This window comes from Crotalus tigris, unplaced genomic scaffold (assembly GCF_016545835.1).
Source record: "Crotalus tigris isolate CLP2741 ecotype Arizona unplaced genomic scaffold, ASM1654583v1 scf7180000023608.1681014, whole genome shotgun sequence".
Taxonomy (NCBI): domain Eukaryota; kingdom Metazoa; phylum Chordata; class Lepidosauria; order Squamata; family Viperidae; genus Crotalus; species Crotalus tigris.
In genome coordinates, this window is record NW_024100075.1 from 694,054 (window position 1) to 710,945 (window position 16,892).

Genomic DNA, 16,892 nt, shown 5'->3' on the forward strand with positions numbered 1-16,892 from the left:
GGCGGGCTCAGTAGGGCAGAGACAGCCTGGACAATTCCTATTGGCTTTTGAAAGCCAATAGAATTAGACTCTATTCAAGAGAGTCTATTCTATTGGCTTTCAAAAGCCAATAGAATAAAAGGGAGTAGCACAGCTAAGGAAAAGGGGAAAAATGGCATTGTTTGGCGACCCCGTGAAATGGTCGTTCGACCCCAAATGGGGTCCTGACCCACAGGTTGAGAACCACTGTTCTAATGCTTTTAGGGCACATATTAATATTAGTATTATATATACAAGATTTTCGTATTTTAGAAAAACATCTGATGGATATTTTATGAACAACCCAGAGTTCCTGGAAGTAAAAACGTGTTTTTCATGCCAATTACTTTTTATCTTTTACCAGGAAAACAGAAATTAGAAAACATGACAAATCCTTATGCTCTAATAGTCTTGAGATTGGCAAACTTAACTTTTGAGCTTGGACAAATATAAATATAGCAAAGGTATATTTAACTCAGAAACCTCTAAGATTTTGTTATCATCTGGCCGACACAAGCAAAAATGAAAATAACAAAATCTTCCTATGTAGGAGTATGTTCTTTTCTCAAATTATATGCAAGCACTCTGTGAGAAGTTCCTTTTGGTTGATAGATGAAGCTATATATCTATACGTAAATATAGATTTAATATTTGAAGATTGACCCTTTCATACCCTTTTCTCCTTTTCACAGCAAGATACTCAGTCCTGTGCTGTTAGTGATTCATTCTACAATGATTCAATTACAGTCAACTATTTCTATAGTTATTGTGTCATTCTTGCATTCTTGTTTAAGTCCTATTCTTGGTACGTTCCAGATGTTCCATAGGGACAGGTCATTGGCAAAAATATATTACATGAGACAAAGGTTGAGAAACTAGTTTCTATGGGAGTGGTAAAAAAAGTCCTATATAATCAGTAGGATTTTCCCATGAGCTTATAGTGAAGAGACTGCCTGCTCTATTTGTTGATTTTTAAAAAGGTATGTAAAATTTTGGATTGTCAATTTCCTTTTTGTTGCGCTAGTTATGCCAATATACTAAGGGTATTTTACTTTACATTATGGTGATGATGGCAATAAAAGATATGCTTTATAGATGTTTATACCTACATTGACAACAATGACTCCAAATTAATCTTGTGTATGTTTATTTAGAAATCTAAACTGGGTCAACTGGACTCGTTTCCAAAGAACTTTATATTAGGCTGCCCCAAAAATCACATCACAAATTGTGCTGTTGTAATTGGAGTCAATATAGTTGTTATTGTTATTATTTATTAAATTATATGCCAGCCCTTTCCCCGATAAAGTGACTCTGGGTGGCTTACAGATCATAAAAAGGTAAATAAAATAGCAGGTAAAATTTTAAAACTATGCAAATCAAAACTTTGAAATTAAAAAACCAGGAACCAAGAGCTGGATAATATAATGATAATGTTTTCTTAACCCATCAACCTTCCTCAGCAGTGAGTGTCCTCCCCTCAGGGCTTCCTTAGCAGATGGGGTCCATAGCAGGCCTCCTTTTGCTGACACAAGTGGGCCAGGCTAGATCTATTCAAGTCAGAGGGCTCCTCCTTAGCAGTTAGAATAGAATAGAGCTGGAAGGGATCTTGGAGATCTTCTAGTCCAGCCCCCCGTTTAAGCAGGTGAACCTCTACCATCTCAGACAAGTGACTGTCTAGCCTCTTCTTAAAAATCTCCAGTGATGGAGCGCCCACGATTTCTGGAGGCAAGCTGTTCCACTGGTTAATTGTCCTCACTGTCAGGAAGTTTCTCCTTAATTCTAGGTTGCTTCTCTCTTTGTTCAGTTTCCAACCATTGTTTCTTGTCATATTTCTTCATAAGTTTAGCTTATGAAGGTGTTTCTGTCTACCAGCTTACTTACAGGTAGTTTATCAAAAGTTGGGAAGAGTATAACGGATACATAGGTGGCATAGCAAGATGGAACAAAACGATGAATTAATGAAACTGTAAGACTATGGAGCAGATGAAAGGCAAGACTGAACTTGAGAGCTTCTTGAGCATAGAGAGTTAAATCATAGCAGAATGAGTCAGCCAAAAGACAAATCTATGACATTACTTTTTCCAAAGCATGCCAATCCAAAAGCGCGCTTCTCAGGTATCAGTGTCACAAAGAATGATTCATCTGAAATCTAGGGCCAAGTTTCTATTGTCTCAGTAAATATTTGACAGTTTGAGAAATGTTCTCATAATTAAGAGTAGTAGGCTGGAAGGGACAAATGTTTAAATGTCTGGGTATGTAAATATTATTTTTTATTTTATTTTTTTATTATTAAAATTAAATATTACCAATATCGCTGTTTGGGGTGACTCCAGCAGCTATTATGTTAAGCTTGCTGGAAATTTATAATAAGCAATTCTTCTCTTGTCCATTAAGAGCTAACATGCAGGACAAAATTTTATGGTCACCTCTCAGTATTACATGGCATGTATAGGGGAACAATAATGGCCAGAGAGTGCCAGCATTAAATTTTGCTGGCATATAAAGACAGAAACAGGTTTTTGAAATAGGCCTTAGTCCATTCATCTATGTCTCAAAGTTGGTATATCATTCAAGATAGGCATGGATGTGCGGTCCCTAAGACTCAACTCACTAACAGGGGACTTTTCAGAAACTGTCTTTCCTATTCCCCTAACAATATATGTGCAGAGAGTTGGAAAATGATCTTGATGAAGATATACAAGTGTTTTGCCAAGGCAGTGATCAGGTGCCCAGACAACTGGTTCTTTTGGATACTGAGACAAGATCTTACACTTTATTATTAGCTAAAGCAAACAGAATGAAAAGCATATATACCAAGATGATACCAAAATGTTTTATAAGCTGCCAGGAGCATCTTAATAGTGACAGCAGAGACACGGTACCCCAAAGAAGGCCAATTTCCACATATCCATTGCTAGGTTCTGTGACGAAGCTCCTAAAAACCACAACTCCAAGGTTTTTATGAAAAATTGGCAGCATGACCTCCTGGTCCTCTTATGGTATGGAAACTTGACTGGGGTGGGAATTGAAAGTCTGTGATTTTCACAGCAAGAAAGCTCTGAAGCTTTATGAAGATTCCTACCCCTGCCCACCTCCCTTACTCAGGAAACAAGAGGTTTTTTTTTTTTAAAAAAAAAAACAAAACTAAAAAACCAACCAAGCAGATTAGCTCAAAATGAGCACTAAACTTCTAGAATTTTACTAATTTGTAGAAGTCAAAATACATCACTAAATGCCTCGAAATAACAATGGTCTTCTGCCTTGCCAAAACAGCAAAGGAAACAAGAGGTAAAGTGTGCTTTAAGTCCAGAATGTCCAGAAAAATCTTTTCATGTGGCTCAGACATCTTCCCAATTCACTAAACTATAAGAGGGGGAAGGGATGCAACACAATCGGACTTGCAAAATTCTGTTACTGGTATTATAGCCAATCTCAATAAAAGTAATTTTAGCCTTCTTGTGGAATTGATTTCTTGGCGCTGTCTACCTAATGAGGTCTACCTAATTAAGGAACAGGTAAACAATATGGAATCCAAGGACCATAATGAGAAATAATTGCTCCCTCCCCGGACAATCATTTGTGAAGGCCTGCTTCAAAAATTTCAAATCTACTCCATTTTTCCCCCAAATAATTTTTATTTAGGACTATAAATGGAAAGAATAAAAGTTACTTTTTATTCTTTCTTTTCCCTTTCCTGGGTCTTTTCTCTGTTCCTTTTCTCTGTTTGTCTTGTTCTAGTGCTTAATCAGAGTTATCTATCTATCCATCCATCCACCACTAGCATCTTATCTTCCCATAACCATTGAACTTGCAAGCGTTTCCCAAAGTCCATTTAACCTGAATGGTTCCTTTTCCTTTTGACTTTACCAGCCTGGAGCTTGAAAATAATTTCAGCAGCTAATTAAAATCAGCTGGAAGACAGGAGGGATTGTTGTCCATGCACACATTTGTCCTTACTGGTGCAGGAGATGGAGAAAGGAAAACTAAAGTCCTTGCTTCCCAAGGCTGAAGAAGGTTTGGGCTGCTTACCAAGTGCCATTTAGATACTGACTAGTTGTCACCCATTTGCAAACCAGAGGCTTGTCCAGCAACTAACTTAAAGAAAATTCTTCAGTGGCAGAGTTTAACCACTGCCCCCAAACCATACAGCTGTAGAGATAGTTTTGTGGCCAAATAGATATTTTCTGAAAATTTTGTTTATCAGAAGCTTCCAGTGTTTCCTCATAGGGCTTGAATGGTGTCCACGAATCTTACATATAGAGCTGAATGCATTTTTCTTTTTTTATATATATGCTAGGTTTAAATGGCGATGGAAACGTTGAGTGGGGCAAACACTAGCTTTGCTATTGATTTTTTCAAACATTTATGCAAGACTCAAACCAACACAAATGTACTGTTTTCACCATGGAGTATTTCATCAGTTATGGCCACTCTCTACCTTGGGGCTAAAGGCCACACTGCACAGCAGATAGCAAAGGTAAGTTTTGATATAATCATAAGTAAACGGTTTGAAAAGAAGTTTGGTTTTGCTGTATAATCTGTTCTCTCCCAATTGGATGCTCTGCAGATGTGTTCGAATGCCAACAATCGTCATTTCCATCAGCATATTGACTGGTAAGTCTAGGTTTTATAGATCCAGTTGTTGGAATTCATTGTTGGAATGTATTTCTATACAACAACTACAGTAATATTTAGCCAGTAGGTGGCAGGGACAGGGTGCTGAAATTGTACTATTCTATAGCAATAATCACTGAAGTCTTTGGGGTTCCTATCTGAATAGCCTCTCCTCTTTCTCATATAGCAAGGATGACAGAAGACATATCCAAATTAAAAGATATGGCCTCATATGATCATTGCTTTAAATTGCTTCCTGGTTTACAAGTAATGGGTGTGAGAATGTGTAATTGTATACAGTTAATATAAAGATATTCTGTTTTTATGATGTCTTTCATTGTAGGTGTTTCATTTTAATACAGCTGGGGGAACTGAGACCACCTATCCCCTGAGACACCCACGAGTATATTCCAAAATGGAGGACCTTTTGAAAAACCCATGCATCTCACTTACAAAGGTGGTTTCTTAAAAATAATTCCCAACTGAATTTGGGGTTGAATGAATGTTTATTCGAAGCTAGGCTAAAAACACCTCACAGTTTTATTTCAGTTTGACTCATTTTCATTAAGTGCTCATTTTATAATGATTAAAAAGCATGAGGTATTGTTTATGTCATTTGCACTGATTTCTTAACATTAAAATCATTTGATTAAAAAAAACTGAAAACAAAAATGCAGAAGCAAAGCTACACCCAGAAAGAATATAGTCTGTTATAATGAAACAGAGAAACCATAAGATATCTAGTTAATTTTTCAAATAACTTAAATTAGAAATCATTGCTAATTGAAATTACACTATATGCAGTTACAATCTGCATATTTTTAACAGGTCCCAATATTTTTAAAGACAAACTGTTACATTACAAGAACAATTGCTAATTGCTCCAAGTACCCCAAATGGAATCCATACAATTAAAAGATATAATAACAAAGATTTAAAAATAAATTTACAGAAGCATGCAGGATATAAATACCCTACAACAGAATCCCTCGCTCCCTCCCTCCCTCGTTAATAAATTCCTTTGTTTTTTCTTTCTTTTAGCCTTCTCTTGAAATACAAAGTAACATCCATTCAAGATTCCAAGCCCTAAATCAAGAAATCAATAAACCCACAAAAAATGTTCTGCTAAGAAGTGTCAATCAACTATACGGGGATAAATCGGTGTCTTTTCAAAGAGTGAGTGTCACCTTTGTTTTAGTACTGAGAATGTATTAATAACATGTATTGTTAAAGTTTGGGCTTTGGGGCTAAGCATATTGCTATCTTCTATTAAACTTCATTTTACCTATAAGGACTTCTCAGAAGCAATGAAGAAATATTACAATGTTGAGCCACAAACAGTAAACTTTCAAGACACTGCAGAATATGCAAGAAAGGAGATCAATTTATGGGCTGAACACCAGACAGCAGGTAAAGTCCAAATAATTGCTCAGGCATTTATAAAGAAGTTGGCTTCCCTTCTCCTTCTTTTCTGCATTTTACAAGGTGTAGGCATTATCATTTGGTAGCTTTCTATTGAATACAATGTGTTTACAATGTAAAGAAGCAAGAAGCAAGTGTAAAGTGGAACTGGTGTAAGAGATGCATTAGGTTACAATTTGCTTGGGGAATTGGGTAGAGGGAATATACAAAATGCTTTCTGGAAAATAAAGATCGTGAGGAAGGATTTGATAATACTAATTTGCTTCCATCCTGAATGACACTCAAAGGATTACTAGTTTTAAGTGTAAAAGTGCCACATGAGAAAACTAAGTGAAGTTGTTTTAAAGCAGGATTTTAGGCAGCAATAAATGGTACAACTGTAACAATGATAGTCTGTATGTAAGACTAAGAGATAAAATTGCATTTCTTAGCTTATATTTCTACCTTTACATATGAATAAAGATGCAGAAACATTATTTTTTTCATTCCTTCTGTGATAAGGTAAAATCCTCAACCTGTTGAATGAGGGCTCTATAAATCCCCTTACCCGGTTGATCATGGTGAATGTACTGTATTTCAAAGGCAACTGGTCAAACACCTTTAAGAAAGAGGACACCACAGAACAACCTTTCAGGTTGAACAAGGTAAATCATTATGTAATGTAATTTTGTATAAAACAAAATAAGGTTTTGAAGATCACAGTACTCCAGCTAAATGATCTGTGCTCTATTGCTATCCATCAGCTTAAAAGCATTAAGAGGCTTTTTGTGAGGTGTGTAAGTCCGAAAGTAGGTGGGACCAAGATATATTTAGGCAATATTCCAAACATTGCCAAATAACACTATGAGCTGTGATGGTGCAGTGGTTAGAATGCAGTATTTCAGGCTAACTCTGCATTCCATTGCCAGGAGTCCGATCCTGACCAGCTCAAGGTTGACTCAGCCTTTCATCCTTCTGAGGTTAATGAAATGAGAATCCAGATTGTTGCAGGCAATATGCTGACTCTGTACACTGCTTAGGGAGACCTGTAAAACACTATGAAGTGGTATATAAGTCTAAGTGCTATTGCTAAAAGTTTTGGCCCCATTCACTGTAAAAATGCTGGTGGTCACCATGCAGACCCCATTCATAACAAAATATCTCTACCTCTTTTCAGAGCACAAGTACGCCAATAAAGATGATGTACCAGCATGATAAATTTAACTGGAAGTATATAGATGAAGTACAGGCCCAGATTCTTGAACTCCAGTACATGGATAATGACTTTAGCATGTTTATACTGCTTCCTGATGACATCAATGATGACAGCACTGGCTTGGAAATGGTAAACTCTTTATATTAAAGGGGAAATATATTTTGAGATTTTTATCCCAGATGTTTATGCTTCCTTTTGACATATTCTGTATCCAAAATCAATGAATTATTTAGAATTTATGACACTGTTCAGTCAGATATTATATTTGCATTTAAACAAAAAATGACTCTTAATCATTTGGAAGAGGAAATTATTATCTTACCATGTGAAATCAGGCAGCACCAAAAGGAGAGAAAAAAAATCCAATCCATCCAAAGTCCAAGAACCTTAGCTGAAAGACAAATTATTCTGTCATTTGAGCATTTCTGAGTACAATTCACTGAAAAACAGTGTTTCTCCCATCTACATGTGCTGAATCTATATGGATGCTACATACAATAAATTCAATACATTTCATATAATTAGTTTTAGAATCAATGTGGCATTGCACAATGAGATAAAGGGACTACAATCACTACTCACAAGAAATCTGGGTGACCTTGGCCAGTTCACATTATGGGCAGTGGTGGGATTCAGCCAGTTTGCACCACTTCAGCAGAACCGGTAGCTAATTTTTTGTTGCCTAGGCCCAGAATGGACATCCGGAAGTGGCATACAAACAGAGAACCGGTTGTTCACATATTTGAAAACCACCACCAATTATAGGGCTTTTATAAGGCAGATACTTGTTACAGGATAACACATAAATATCTCAGAATGTGGATGGGGACCTATTGCATGGGTCTTGCTAACCACTGGTCTGCAGCTAGCTAGATAACAAATATGCTGTTGATTTCCTTGGGAAAAGCATTTGTGATTAGCTTCCATCCAGATGCTTTGATTATTTAATTACTAACCCCATTCACACATTCACTGAAAAGCAGTGCACCAACTTCAGAATTCCAATCCCTGTCAGAAATTGTGAATGAATGTATCTTGTAGTACAGCCAAAGGAAAACCAATAAACACTATACATTCAATAAAAGAATAAAGTGTAGTTAAAAAAAGCGATATTGCAAAAGTAATGGGACATTATAAGGTATAAGCACTGTGAAAGATGGATTATCACTTTTGCTAGTTACATTATCTGCTGTCACATTCACCGTCCTCCAAAAGTTTGTGCTTTTCTTGGCAGTAGCAGGCATTCTGTCTCACGGAAAAAGAATGAGCAGGTATTTACTGAGATGACTTGGATTTTGTATAATACCCTAAAAAATTCACAATATAGGAAGACATATTTTATTAATAGTAATTAAAAAAAGAATTATTACCTAGTACTGAAACTGCAGAATAACTACATTTCCTTATAATGTCTGAGCCAATGGATTAGTCTCACAGTTTGACAGCATTTGCAACAGACAAAAATCTGCCTCCATTTTAAGAATTTTAATACGGTTGCAGCACTATATTTTAGAAAAAGATTCCACCATATCTGAAGCAAACTTCACTGAATCAGAAAAATGTAAGGACAGATTCCAGCTTAACATTTTAATATGTAATATGTCTTTGGTTTTTATCACATCTAATTTCTTCAAGAAAAGGCATAGTTTTGGATGAGAAAGTTCAGATAGTTTTATTCTTAATTGAAGAAAGCTACAATTGAAATATAACTTACAGTATTAATATTTATGACATTCTGAAACATCTCTTGCTTTATTATGGTAGTTGGCGCCTTCAAATAATCTTGGGAACTAGTAAACATGCTATTCTTGAACTATATATTGAAGTTGTGCTTAAATTGAATGGTCTGTAATCTTCACTAGTCTTGTTCATTTGATTTATAAGTACGCTGGGTATTTATAAAACAAGTTTCATTATTTTTTCCTGCTGACACAGCTGATAACTTTTGAAAAACTTGGATTTTACACTAAATACTTACAGGATTTATTCCACATAGCTTAAGGGATCTGTATATCAGCATAAACAGAAAGTTTAGTATGCAACTGTTTAGCATGCAATTACGGAGTGAGGCCTTTCCAGAGTGATACTATCTGCTTTTCTTTTTGTATCTTTCTCAAAATTATTCTAGTTGGAAAACAAGTTAACTTATGAGACCTTCTCCAAGTGGACTAGCCCAAAAGAAATGGAAGAAGTTGAAGCAAATGTTCATCTTCCTAAGATGCAATTAAATATCCACTTTGAACTGAAATCTTTGCTGACCAACATGGGAATAACAGATGCCTTCAATTCAGAAATGGCTGATTTCACTGGGATGTTGGCAGAAAGCAATCTGGGTGTATCCGAAATTTTTCATAAGTGCTTTGTTGACATCAATGAAGAAGGAACTGAAGCAGCTGCTTCAATTGCTGCTACCATAGATGGCCGAAGTGATCAAGGTGCAGTTTTATTTGCAGCTGATCACCCATTCCTTTTTTTCATCCGGCACAACAAAACTAAAAGCATCCTTTTTGGGGGAAGGTTCTGTTCCCCCTGAAAGATTTCAACCTAATGTTAGCAAATAGAAAGGAAGTTACAGAAGAAGCACTGAGCAAAACAGGCTGTATTTTGTAGCCTATGTCTAAACATGAATTCTTTTCATTTTCCAGTATCTTTAGAAATTGTCGCAGATGGCTTTTACTGATATTTTAGAAAAAAAGTCAAGTCATATTTACTGCTTCTGCCAAGGAAACATAAGAAACCACAAGCGAAAGTTTGTTTTGATTATGTCGTTTTGAAAGCAGAATTTTAATGTGAGTTAAATAAAAGATCTAATTTAATGCAATGATATCCTCTAATGGACATGCGGAAACATTTTTTGTAGAGGTATATGAGAATATGATGAGAAAAAGAATAAAATTAATTTCACATAATTCAACTTTCCAAAAATAATTACCATATTTTTCTGTCTATAAGACTCACCCTTGTATAAGACGGCCCCCAATTTTCTAAACAAAAATTCAGAAATCAACATTTTAAATATGAAACAAACAACATCTTTAGTTTTGTGCATATTTTCTATTTTATTGGTAATCAAAACAACGAAAACAGACCACATCTTTTGTGGCAGTAAAACAAGTGGCCATGCCATCACACAAGGGAGGTGACTTCCTCCAATCAGATAGTGCTCTGTGGGCTTAGTCCCGCCTACCCCCTCGGCCATCAATCACTGTACTGAGGCGGCTTTCCAGGGCCGAGCTGTGCTGGTGAAAAACGGGTCATAGAAGGCAGCTTCAGTGGAACCAGTGGCATCCTGGGGCAGCACGATCCTCCAGCACCAGGCGGTATCTTGGGCCAGCTTTCTCCCCATCCAGGAGGCATCTCGGGCCAGCGATATCCTCCTGTACCAGGTGGCATGGCAGCAGCATGTAAGTAACCCACACAGGCATGCCTTGGGCTGTGGAGGTTACCATTATTTTTTCGTGTATAAGACGCTGCACTTATATAAGATGCACCTGATTTTTGAACAGGGTGTTTGTAGGAAAAAATAGCATCTTATACATGGAAAAATATGGTATTTTTCATAGCCACTAAAGCACAAACAATAGCTTGCAACCTGTGGACTAAATACAGACTTAAGACAGTTCATTTAGTGACCATTGAAAGTTACAATGACACTGAAAAAAATGACATTTTTTCAAACTTACGACTGTTGCAGCATCTCCATGGTCATGTGATCAGACGCTTGGCAACTGAAGGTGTCCTGGAGTCATGTGATCACTTTTTGAGACCTTCTGACAAGCAAAGTCAATGGGGAAACCAGATTCATTTAACAACCATGTTACTAACTTAACAACTGCAGTTATTCACTTAACAACTGTGGCAAGAAAGGTCATCAAATGGGCCAAATTCACCTAACAAAATGTTTTGTTTTGCAACAGAAAGTTTGGGCTAAATTGTCATCGTAAGTCAAGGACCACCTGTAGGTTCTGGAAAGATTGGGGAAGAGGGTATCTCACCTGACTTCCTCTCTTTAGGTTTATTGAATGTTAACTCTTATAATATAAAGTTGCAGTATGCTAGACAAAGGATTAATAAAGCATCCTGTTTTCAGATTTATCTTATGAAGGACTGGAATTAATTTTGCATCATAAGCTTTAATTGTATCTCCCTGAACCTGAAGTAAATGTGAACTCAGTTTTGAAACTTGAACTTACATAGCAGGGATTTGGGAAAGAATGGTAACAATAATATATACATTTTTTACATATAGAGAAAAAAACTATTGCGAGACCATCCTGCACATGATCTTAGCATGCTGATCTTAGGTCCAGCCTGAAAGTTACCTTGAAGAGTTGCTTTGCATCATGAGCTGGGTGGCATATAAATTTAATTAACTGATTAATTAATCAATCTGTTCTACTATTTTGGTGATGCATTGTTTGGCTTTTTTTTCTTTGTTGATTTTGCATCCAAGGTATTCAGTTATAGCTGTGCTCCACATGAGTTTGCTTCTTGCAGTGAGCTGGCATTTATGTTTGATATTTAATACCACTTTAAAATGCCTTGATAAGGCCACATTTGGAATACTGCATCCAGTTTTGGTCACCATGATGTAAAAAAGATGTTGAGACTCTAGAAAGAGTACAGAGAAGAGTAACAAAGATGATTAGGGGACTGGAGGCTAAAACATATAAGGAACGGTTGCTGGAATTGGGTATATCTAGTTTAACGAAGAGAAGGATGAGGGAGGACATGATAGCAGTGTTCCAATATCTCAGGGGCTGCCACAAAGAAGAGGGAGTCAAGCTATTCTCCAAGGCAGGAGAAGAAGCAACTGATGGAAACTAATCAAGGAGAGAAGGAACCTAGAACTAAGGAGAAACTTCCTGACAGTTATAACAATTAACCAGTGGAACAACCTGTCTCCAGAAGCGGTGAATGCGCCAACACTGGAAGTTTTTAAGAAGAGACTGGACAGCCATTTGTCTGAAATGATATAGGATTTCCTGCCTGAGCAGGGGGTTGGACTAGATGCTCTCCAAGGTCCCTTCCAACTTTATTATTAGTAGTATTAGTATTTCCTGTTTTGTCCTATTTCTCACAGGATTGTTCCTTATTCGTGACAATGTATCAGTCATTTTTTAACCACAGGAAGACCAACTTACCCCTGGCAATTACTTCATTAAAGTGGTCACTTTCAATCACTTATGATAAATGATTTTATTCTAGAATTATTTTCAGCTATGCTGAACCTGAAAACTTAGTGTGTGATGGCAATAGCAGAGGGGGGCCATTTTGATTAATGTTTTCAGTCACTAGGAGTTTCTTTGATTAATGTTTCCAATTCTTGAAGGAACAAAGAAAGCTACGTAGAGGCTGATAAGAGAACTCGTCTAAACCATCAAGGATATTGACTTTCATTACTTGTAAACTCATCATAATATAAAGACCATGAATCTGAAGATGAGCATTAATAAGATCACTGCCAGGGACAAATAATCAGGAACAGGAGTTGAATTCAAAGCACTACGAGTTTATTCTTGCCATTTTACACAAGAATCTGCGCAACTAACAGTCCAGGCTAAATTGACGCTAGATAAGGATAAATGGAATTCAAGGCGGGATGGACTTGGGTCTCTTGAGGCTGTGTAATGACTCTATGCTGATTATGTGTTCAGTTGCACCCTCCAGCTCAGCCTGCTCATCTCCTACAATCATACTAAGAAAATGTCTATGGAGATTCTCAGCCATCCAGGTCATGGTTGTCCCAAAGATGCTTTTTTTAAAAAGCAGCTGGGTTTTATTTTTCCTTCTCATCCATGTTTCACTTCTCATCCAAGAAACGTTTTCAGTTCTGAATTCTGCTTTATTAAGATAGCTAGAAATTATGTTACAATAGTGTATTTCTGTTTATAGAGCACCAAGGAAGACTGTGAATGTTTAAAGGGCCATTCCTATGGGGGGAAAACCACATTTTCATTTATTAATAAAATATTTTCCATAAGCTATATTATTTCATTTTAAATACATTTGGAAGACTAATTTCCAGGATTATTGGGGAAGTAATTCTAAAATGCAAAAGGGGATTATAAGGGAATTTGGGGTGTTGCAAATCTGAATAGTAGGCCCCTTCTAACTTCCTAATCAAAGTTTAGAAGGATGGGGACCAAGGAAACAAGAGATGCTTTGAACAGGGCTTAGATACAGACCTGTATGTTCTCAGTTTCCTTCCTGTACCTGTATGTGTGCAGTCTAAGTGTCTGCATCCGACCACTATGGAATGACAGGCAGAATTTACCTGTCGCTTCTCCTCACTCCTCAGTCTGTTCAATTGTTTAGAAATGGAATTACAACACTCAGGAAAAATATCAGCTACATGAAGAATCAGGGCTGGGAATCACAGAAAGAAGATTGTTTGCATTACTGAACTGATGTCACACTCTGGTTTCAGGAAGAATTCCATCTTTTGAATGCTGATCTAATTGATTTCAGTACACCCATATCCAGTGAACAACCTTCTGCATATAAGTATTTGATTTTTGACTCGGCTTTTGCATCACTCAACCTGATGGTTAGTTGTCTCTTACATTAGTTTCCACCAAAATATTTGGGCAAACAGTGGGCTCATTTAACAGATGAGGTCTAGTGAAATTCTTCTGGGGGCAGCAACTGCTGATTCAGCCTAAAGAGTGAATGGTGCAATCGATCTTGAAATAATCTTTGCACATAGCCATCATTTACCCATATGGAAATATCTAAATTGCGACTTCCGGTGGATCTGCGCGCGCGATGGCAGCTACTCTGTAGCCGTCCTCCTGGGTAAGTGTTTGAATCGCTATGAACAGCGGACATCAGCTGTTCAGCGGTTCAAAATCCCCCTCCTGGGCAAAGGGAGGGGGAAGAGGATTGTCTGAATAGTGGTAGAGCCTCTTATGCACCCCCAAGGCTTTTTTGGGGGGTGAAAAGAGTGCTCCCACGGAGTTCAGACTGTCTCCGCTTCCCAGCTGCTTTTGTCTCTTGGGACAAAACAAGCCGCTGCAACCACCTCCGCGATTAAAATGATCTGGTGAGTTCTTCTTAGAAGCGGACAGAGCTGAGTAGAGGATTTTGTTTTTGCTTTCTCTGATTTTATTTGGATTTTAAGTTTAAAGATTTACATTTACTTTTATATTCCCTTTCTTTATTTTTTTTTCTTTGTTGAAAGGGAAAGTAAAATGGCGATCAGCAGGCTTTTCGGTGTTTTTTTTTTCCCCTTTTTTTTCTTAATGACTGGAACGGAATATGGATTTGTTTATTTATGTTGGGTTTGGATTTTAGGAGGATTATTATTTCTGTTTGACTTTTTTGTTTTGTTTTTTCCACTTTTAAAAAAAATGGAATGGATTTTTTCTATTTAATTATTTTTTTCCCTTTCCCTTTTTTTTTAAAAAAAAAACTTTTCTCTTTTTATTATAATGATTTCCTTTTGAAGGATTTTTTGATTTTTTGGAGTTAATTTCTCTTTTTCTTTTGCTCAACTTTTTTCTTTTTGGGATAATTTTTAAGAAGGAGTAAAGATTTTTTTAAGATGGCTCCAAAGCATTCAGTAATTCCTACAGCTTCTAAGGTGGTTTCTTCTTCGGTGTTATCATCAGCGCAACAACCTAAATCAATAGCTTCACCCTCTTCTTTAGTACAGTCAATAATGGTGAAGGATTTGCAAGATATGATGGGAAATGTTATATCTCAAATTAGGGGAGAAATGAAAGAGATCTTAGAGGAAAATAATAAGATTTTGAGGCAAGAGATAGTTTTGGCTTTAAAAGGAGTTGCCTCTGTTCTTGAAAAGCTGAACTTTCGTATAGAAGAGGTTGCAGAAAAAGTGGAATTGATGGAGGAAAAATTTGAAAGTATGGAAAAAGACATGGAAAATTTTCAAGATGAGATTCTTATGCTTCAATATAGACAAATGGAATATGCTTTAATAATTAGAGGCTTGAGAGAGTCTGTGCAAGGAGATCTGAGAGAGATGGTTGCAAATGACTTTACTGTGATTTTGAATAGAGAAAAAGAGGAAATACTTAGTGAAATTGAAAAAGCATTTAGAGTTAACTCTGTGGTGGCAGAGCAAAAGAATTTGCCAAGAGATGTGGTAATTTATTTTGGGAAAAGATCCCTGCGCAATGAAATTATACAAGCCTTTTATAAGAAGAGGTTTCAAATTGCTTCACAAGAGGTTATAATTTTAAAGGAGATCCCATCTAAAATTTTAAGAAGAAGAAAGGAGTTTGCTTTTTTAGCAAATGAACTTAAAAAGAGGCGAATCTTGTTCAGATGGGATGTTCCGACTGGAATGGTGGTGAGTTACCTGGGGATACGTTACAGACTTAATACTGTTTCTAAGGCAAAAGACTTTTACATCTCGGTCCTTGGGGTATGTTCATCGCCATCTATTGCGTTTAAAGTTTTGGAAGAGAAGAAGGTAGAATTGCAGTCCGAAGAGCCAAACTTATGAAAATTGGGAAATCTCAGTTTGAGGGGCCTCAACAAGTTGAGATGGAGGAGCAGAGGATAACCTGTGCAACATATAATTGTAAAGAAAAGGAGCAACAGAAGAAGGAGGGCAAGGAAGCCTCACAAGTATTGGTTTCTGAATATGTGGGAGAAGTAAGATTTATAAACTTTTTGGAGCAACCTTTAAGGGTAGAATTGCAGTCTGAAGAGCCTATATTAATGAAAAATGGGAAATCTCAGTTCGAGGGGCCTCAACAAGTTGAGATGAAGGAGCAGAGGACAACCCGCGCAACATATAAACGTAAAGAAAAGGAGCAACAGAAGAAGGAGGTTAAGGAATCCTCACAAGTATTGGTTCCTGAGTCTGCGGGAGAAGCAAGATTTATAAACTTTTTGGAGCAACCTTTAAGGCCAGATTTCAAAGCACTTCTTTCGAGGTTTATGGATAAGAGAGACTGATAAGGAATGTGTTTATTGTGGATGGAATTGGTTATTGGTAAAGATTTAAATATGTATAAGGGAATTTTAATGTTTTAAGTAATGTTTAAATTTGTGTTTTGGAGGGAGTTTATAAAGAATGATGGATAATAATATAAGTATGATATTAGAAAATGTTTATTTATATGTGTTTTAAGTTTTTTTTTTTGATAGGAGAGAAGATTATGGAGATTGAATGAAAATTTTAGATAAGAAGTTTAAGTTTAGCAATTCAAGGAGTATTCAAAAGAATATTTAGTTTTAATGGTATAATGAATGTTTATATGTTTATTTTTTGTCTTAGGATAAAGAAAGAGGGAGAGATTAGATTTTATATTGTATGTATAGATTTAAAGGACATTTTGCCTTAAATATGTATAAGGGAATTTTAATGTTTTAAGTAATGTTTAAATTTGTGTTTTGGAGGGAGTTTATAAAGAATGATGGATAATAATATGTATGATATTAGAAAATGTTTAGAGTATATTATAACGTGTTTAATGATTGTAATTATTATTTTTAAGAGAAGATAACTTGTTTAATTTAATGTATTTAGATTTGTTTAGGATTTATATGTGTTCTAAGTTTTTCTTGAAAAATTTTAACTAAGCCTGTACTCAGCTCTGGGAAGGTTGGGGGAGGGTACGGGAGGTTTGGGGAGGTGGGGGAGTGTATGGGAGGGTTGGGGGGG

General features: G+C 36.4%; 2 protein-coding genes across 3 annotated transcripts in view; one reads left to right on the top strand and one right to left on the bottom strand.

Moving 5' to 3' along the window:
• Nucleotides 1–16,892, bottom strand: part of LOC120297249 (serpin B3-like) — a 52,270-nt gene that overhangs the window by 26,839 nt on the left and 8,539 nt on the right. Inside the window, exon 2 of one of the 2 annotated variants that reach the window (XM_039319681.1) lies at nucleotides 7,575–7,643. The gene's annotated coding sequence lies outside the window, so the exon portion shown is untranslated. Of the gene's footprint in view, nucleotides 1–7,574; nucleotides 9,372–16,892 lie in introns of those variants that run through there. The other variant, XM_039319680.1, reaches the window with a different exon arrangement.
• Nucleotides 949–10,161, top strand: LOC120297251 (leukocyte elastase inhibitor-like). Its single transcript, XM_039319686.1, has 8 exons — nucleotides 949–998; nucleotides 4,319–4,498; nucleotides 4,979–5,092; nucleotides 5,677–5,811; nucleotides 5,928–6,045; nucleotides 6,559–6,701; nucleotides 7,214–7,381; nucleotides 9,381–10,161. Exons 2-8 carry the CDS (start codon nucleotides 4,325–4,327, stop codon nucleotides 9,783–9,785), a joined length of 1,257 nt encoding a protein of 418 aa, XP_039175620.1. The 5' UTR covers nucleotides 949–998; nucleotides 4,319–4,324; the 3' UTR covers nucleotides 9,786–10,161.

Bases quoted from the DNA above. Each gene is read 5' to 3' on its own strand.
- LOC120297251 (XM_039319686.1), top strand. From the start codon at position 4,325: ATGGCGATGGAAACGTTGAGTGGGGCAAACACTAGCTTTGCTATTGAT. The intron at 4,499-4,978 runs GTAAGTTTTGAT...CTTTCATTGTAG, and splicing joins CTGCACAGCAGATAGCAAAG to GTGTTTCATTTTAATACAGC. The intron at 5,812-5,927 runs GTGAGTGTCACC...TTTACCTATAAG, and splicing joins AATCGGTGTCTTTTCAAAGA to GACTTCTCAGAAGCAATGAA.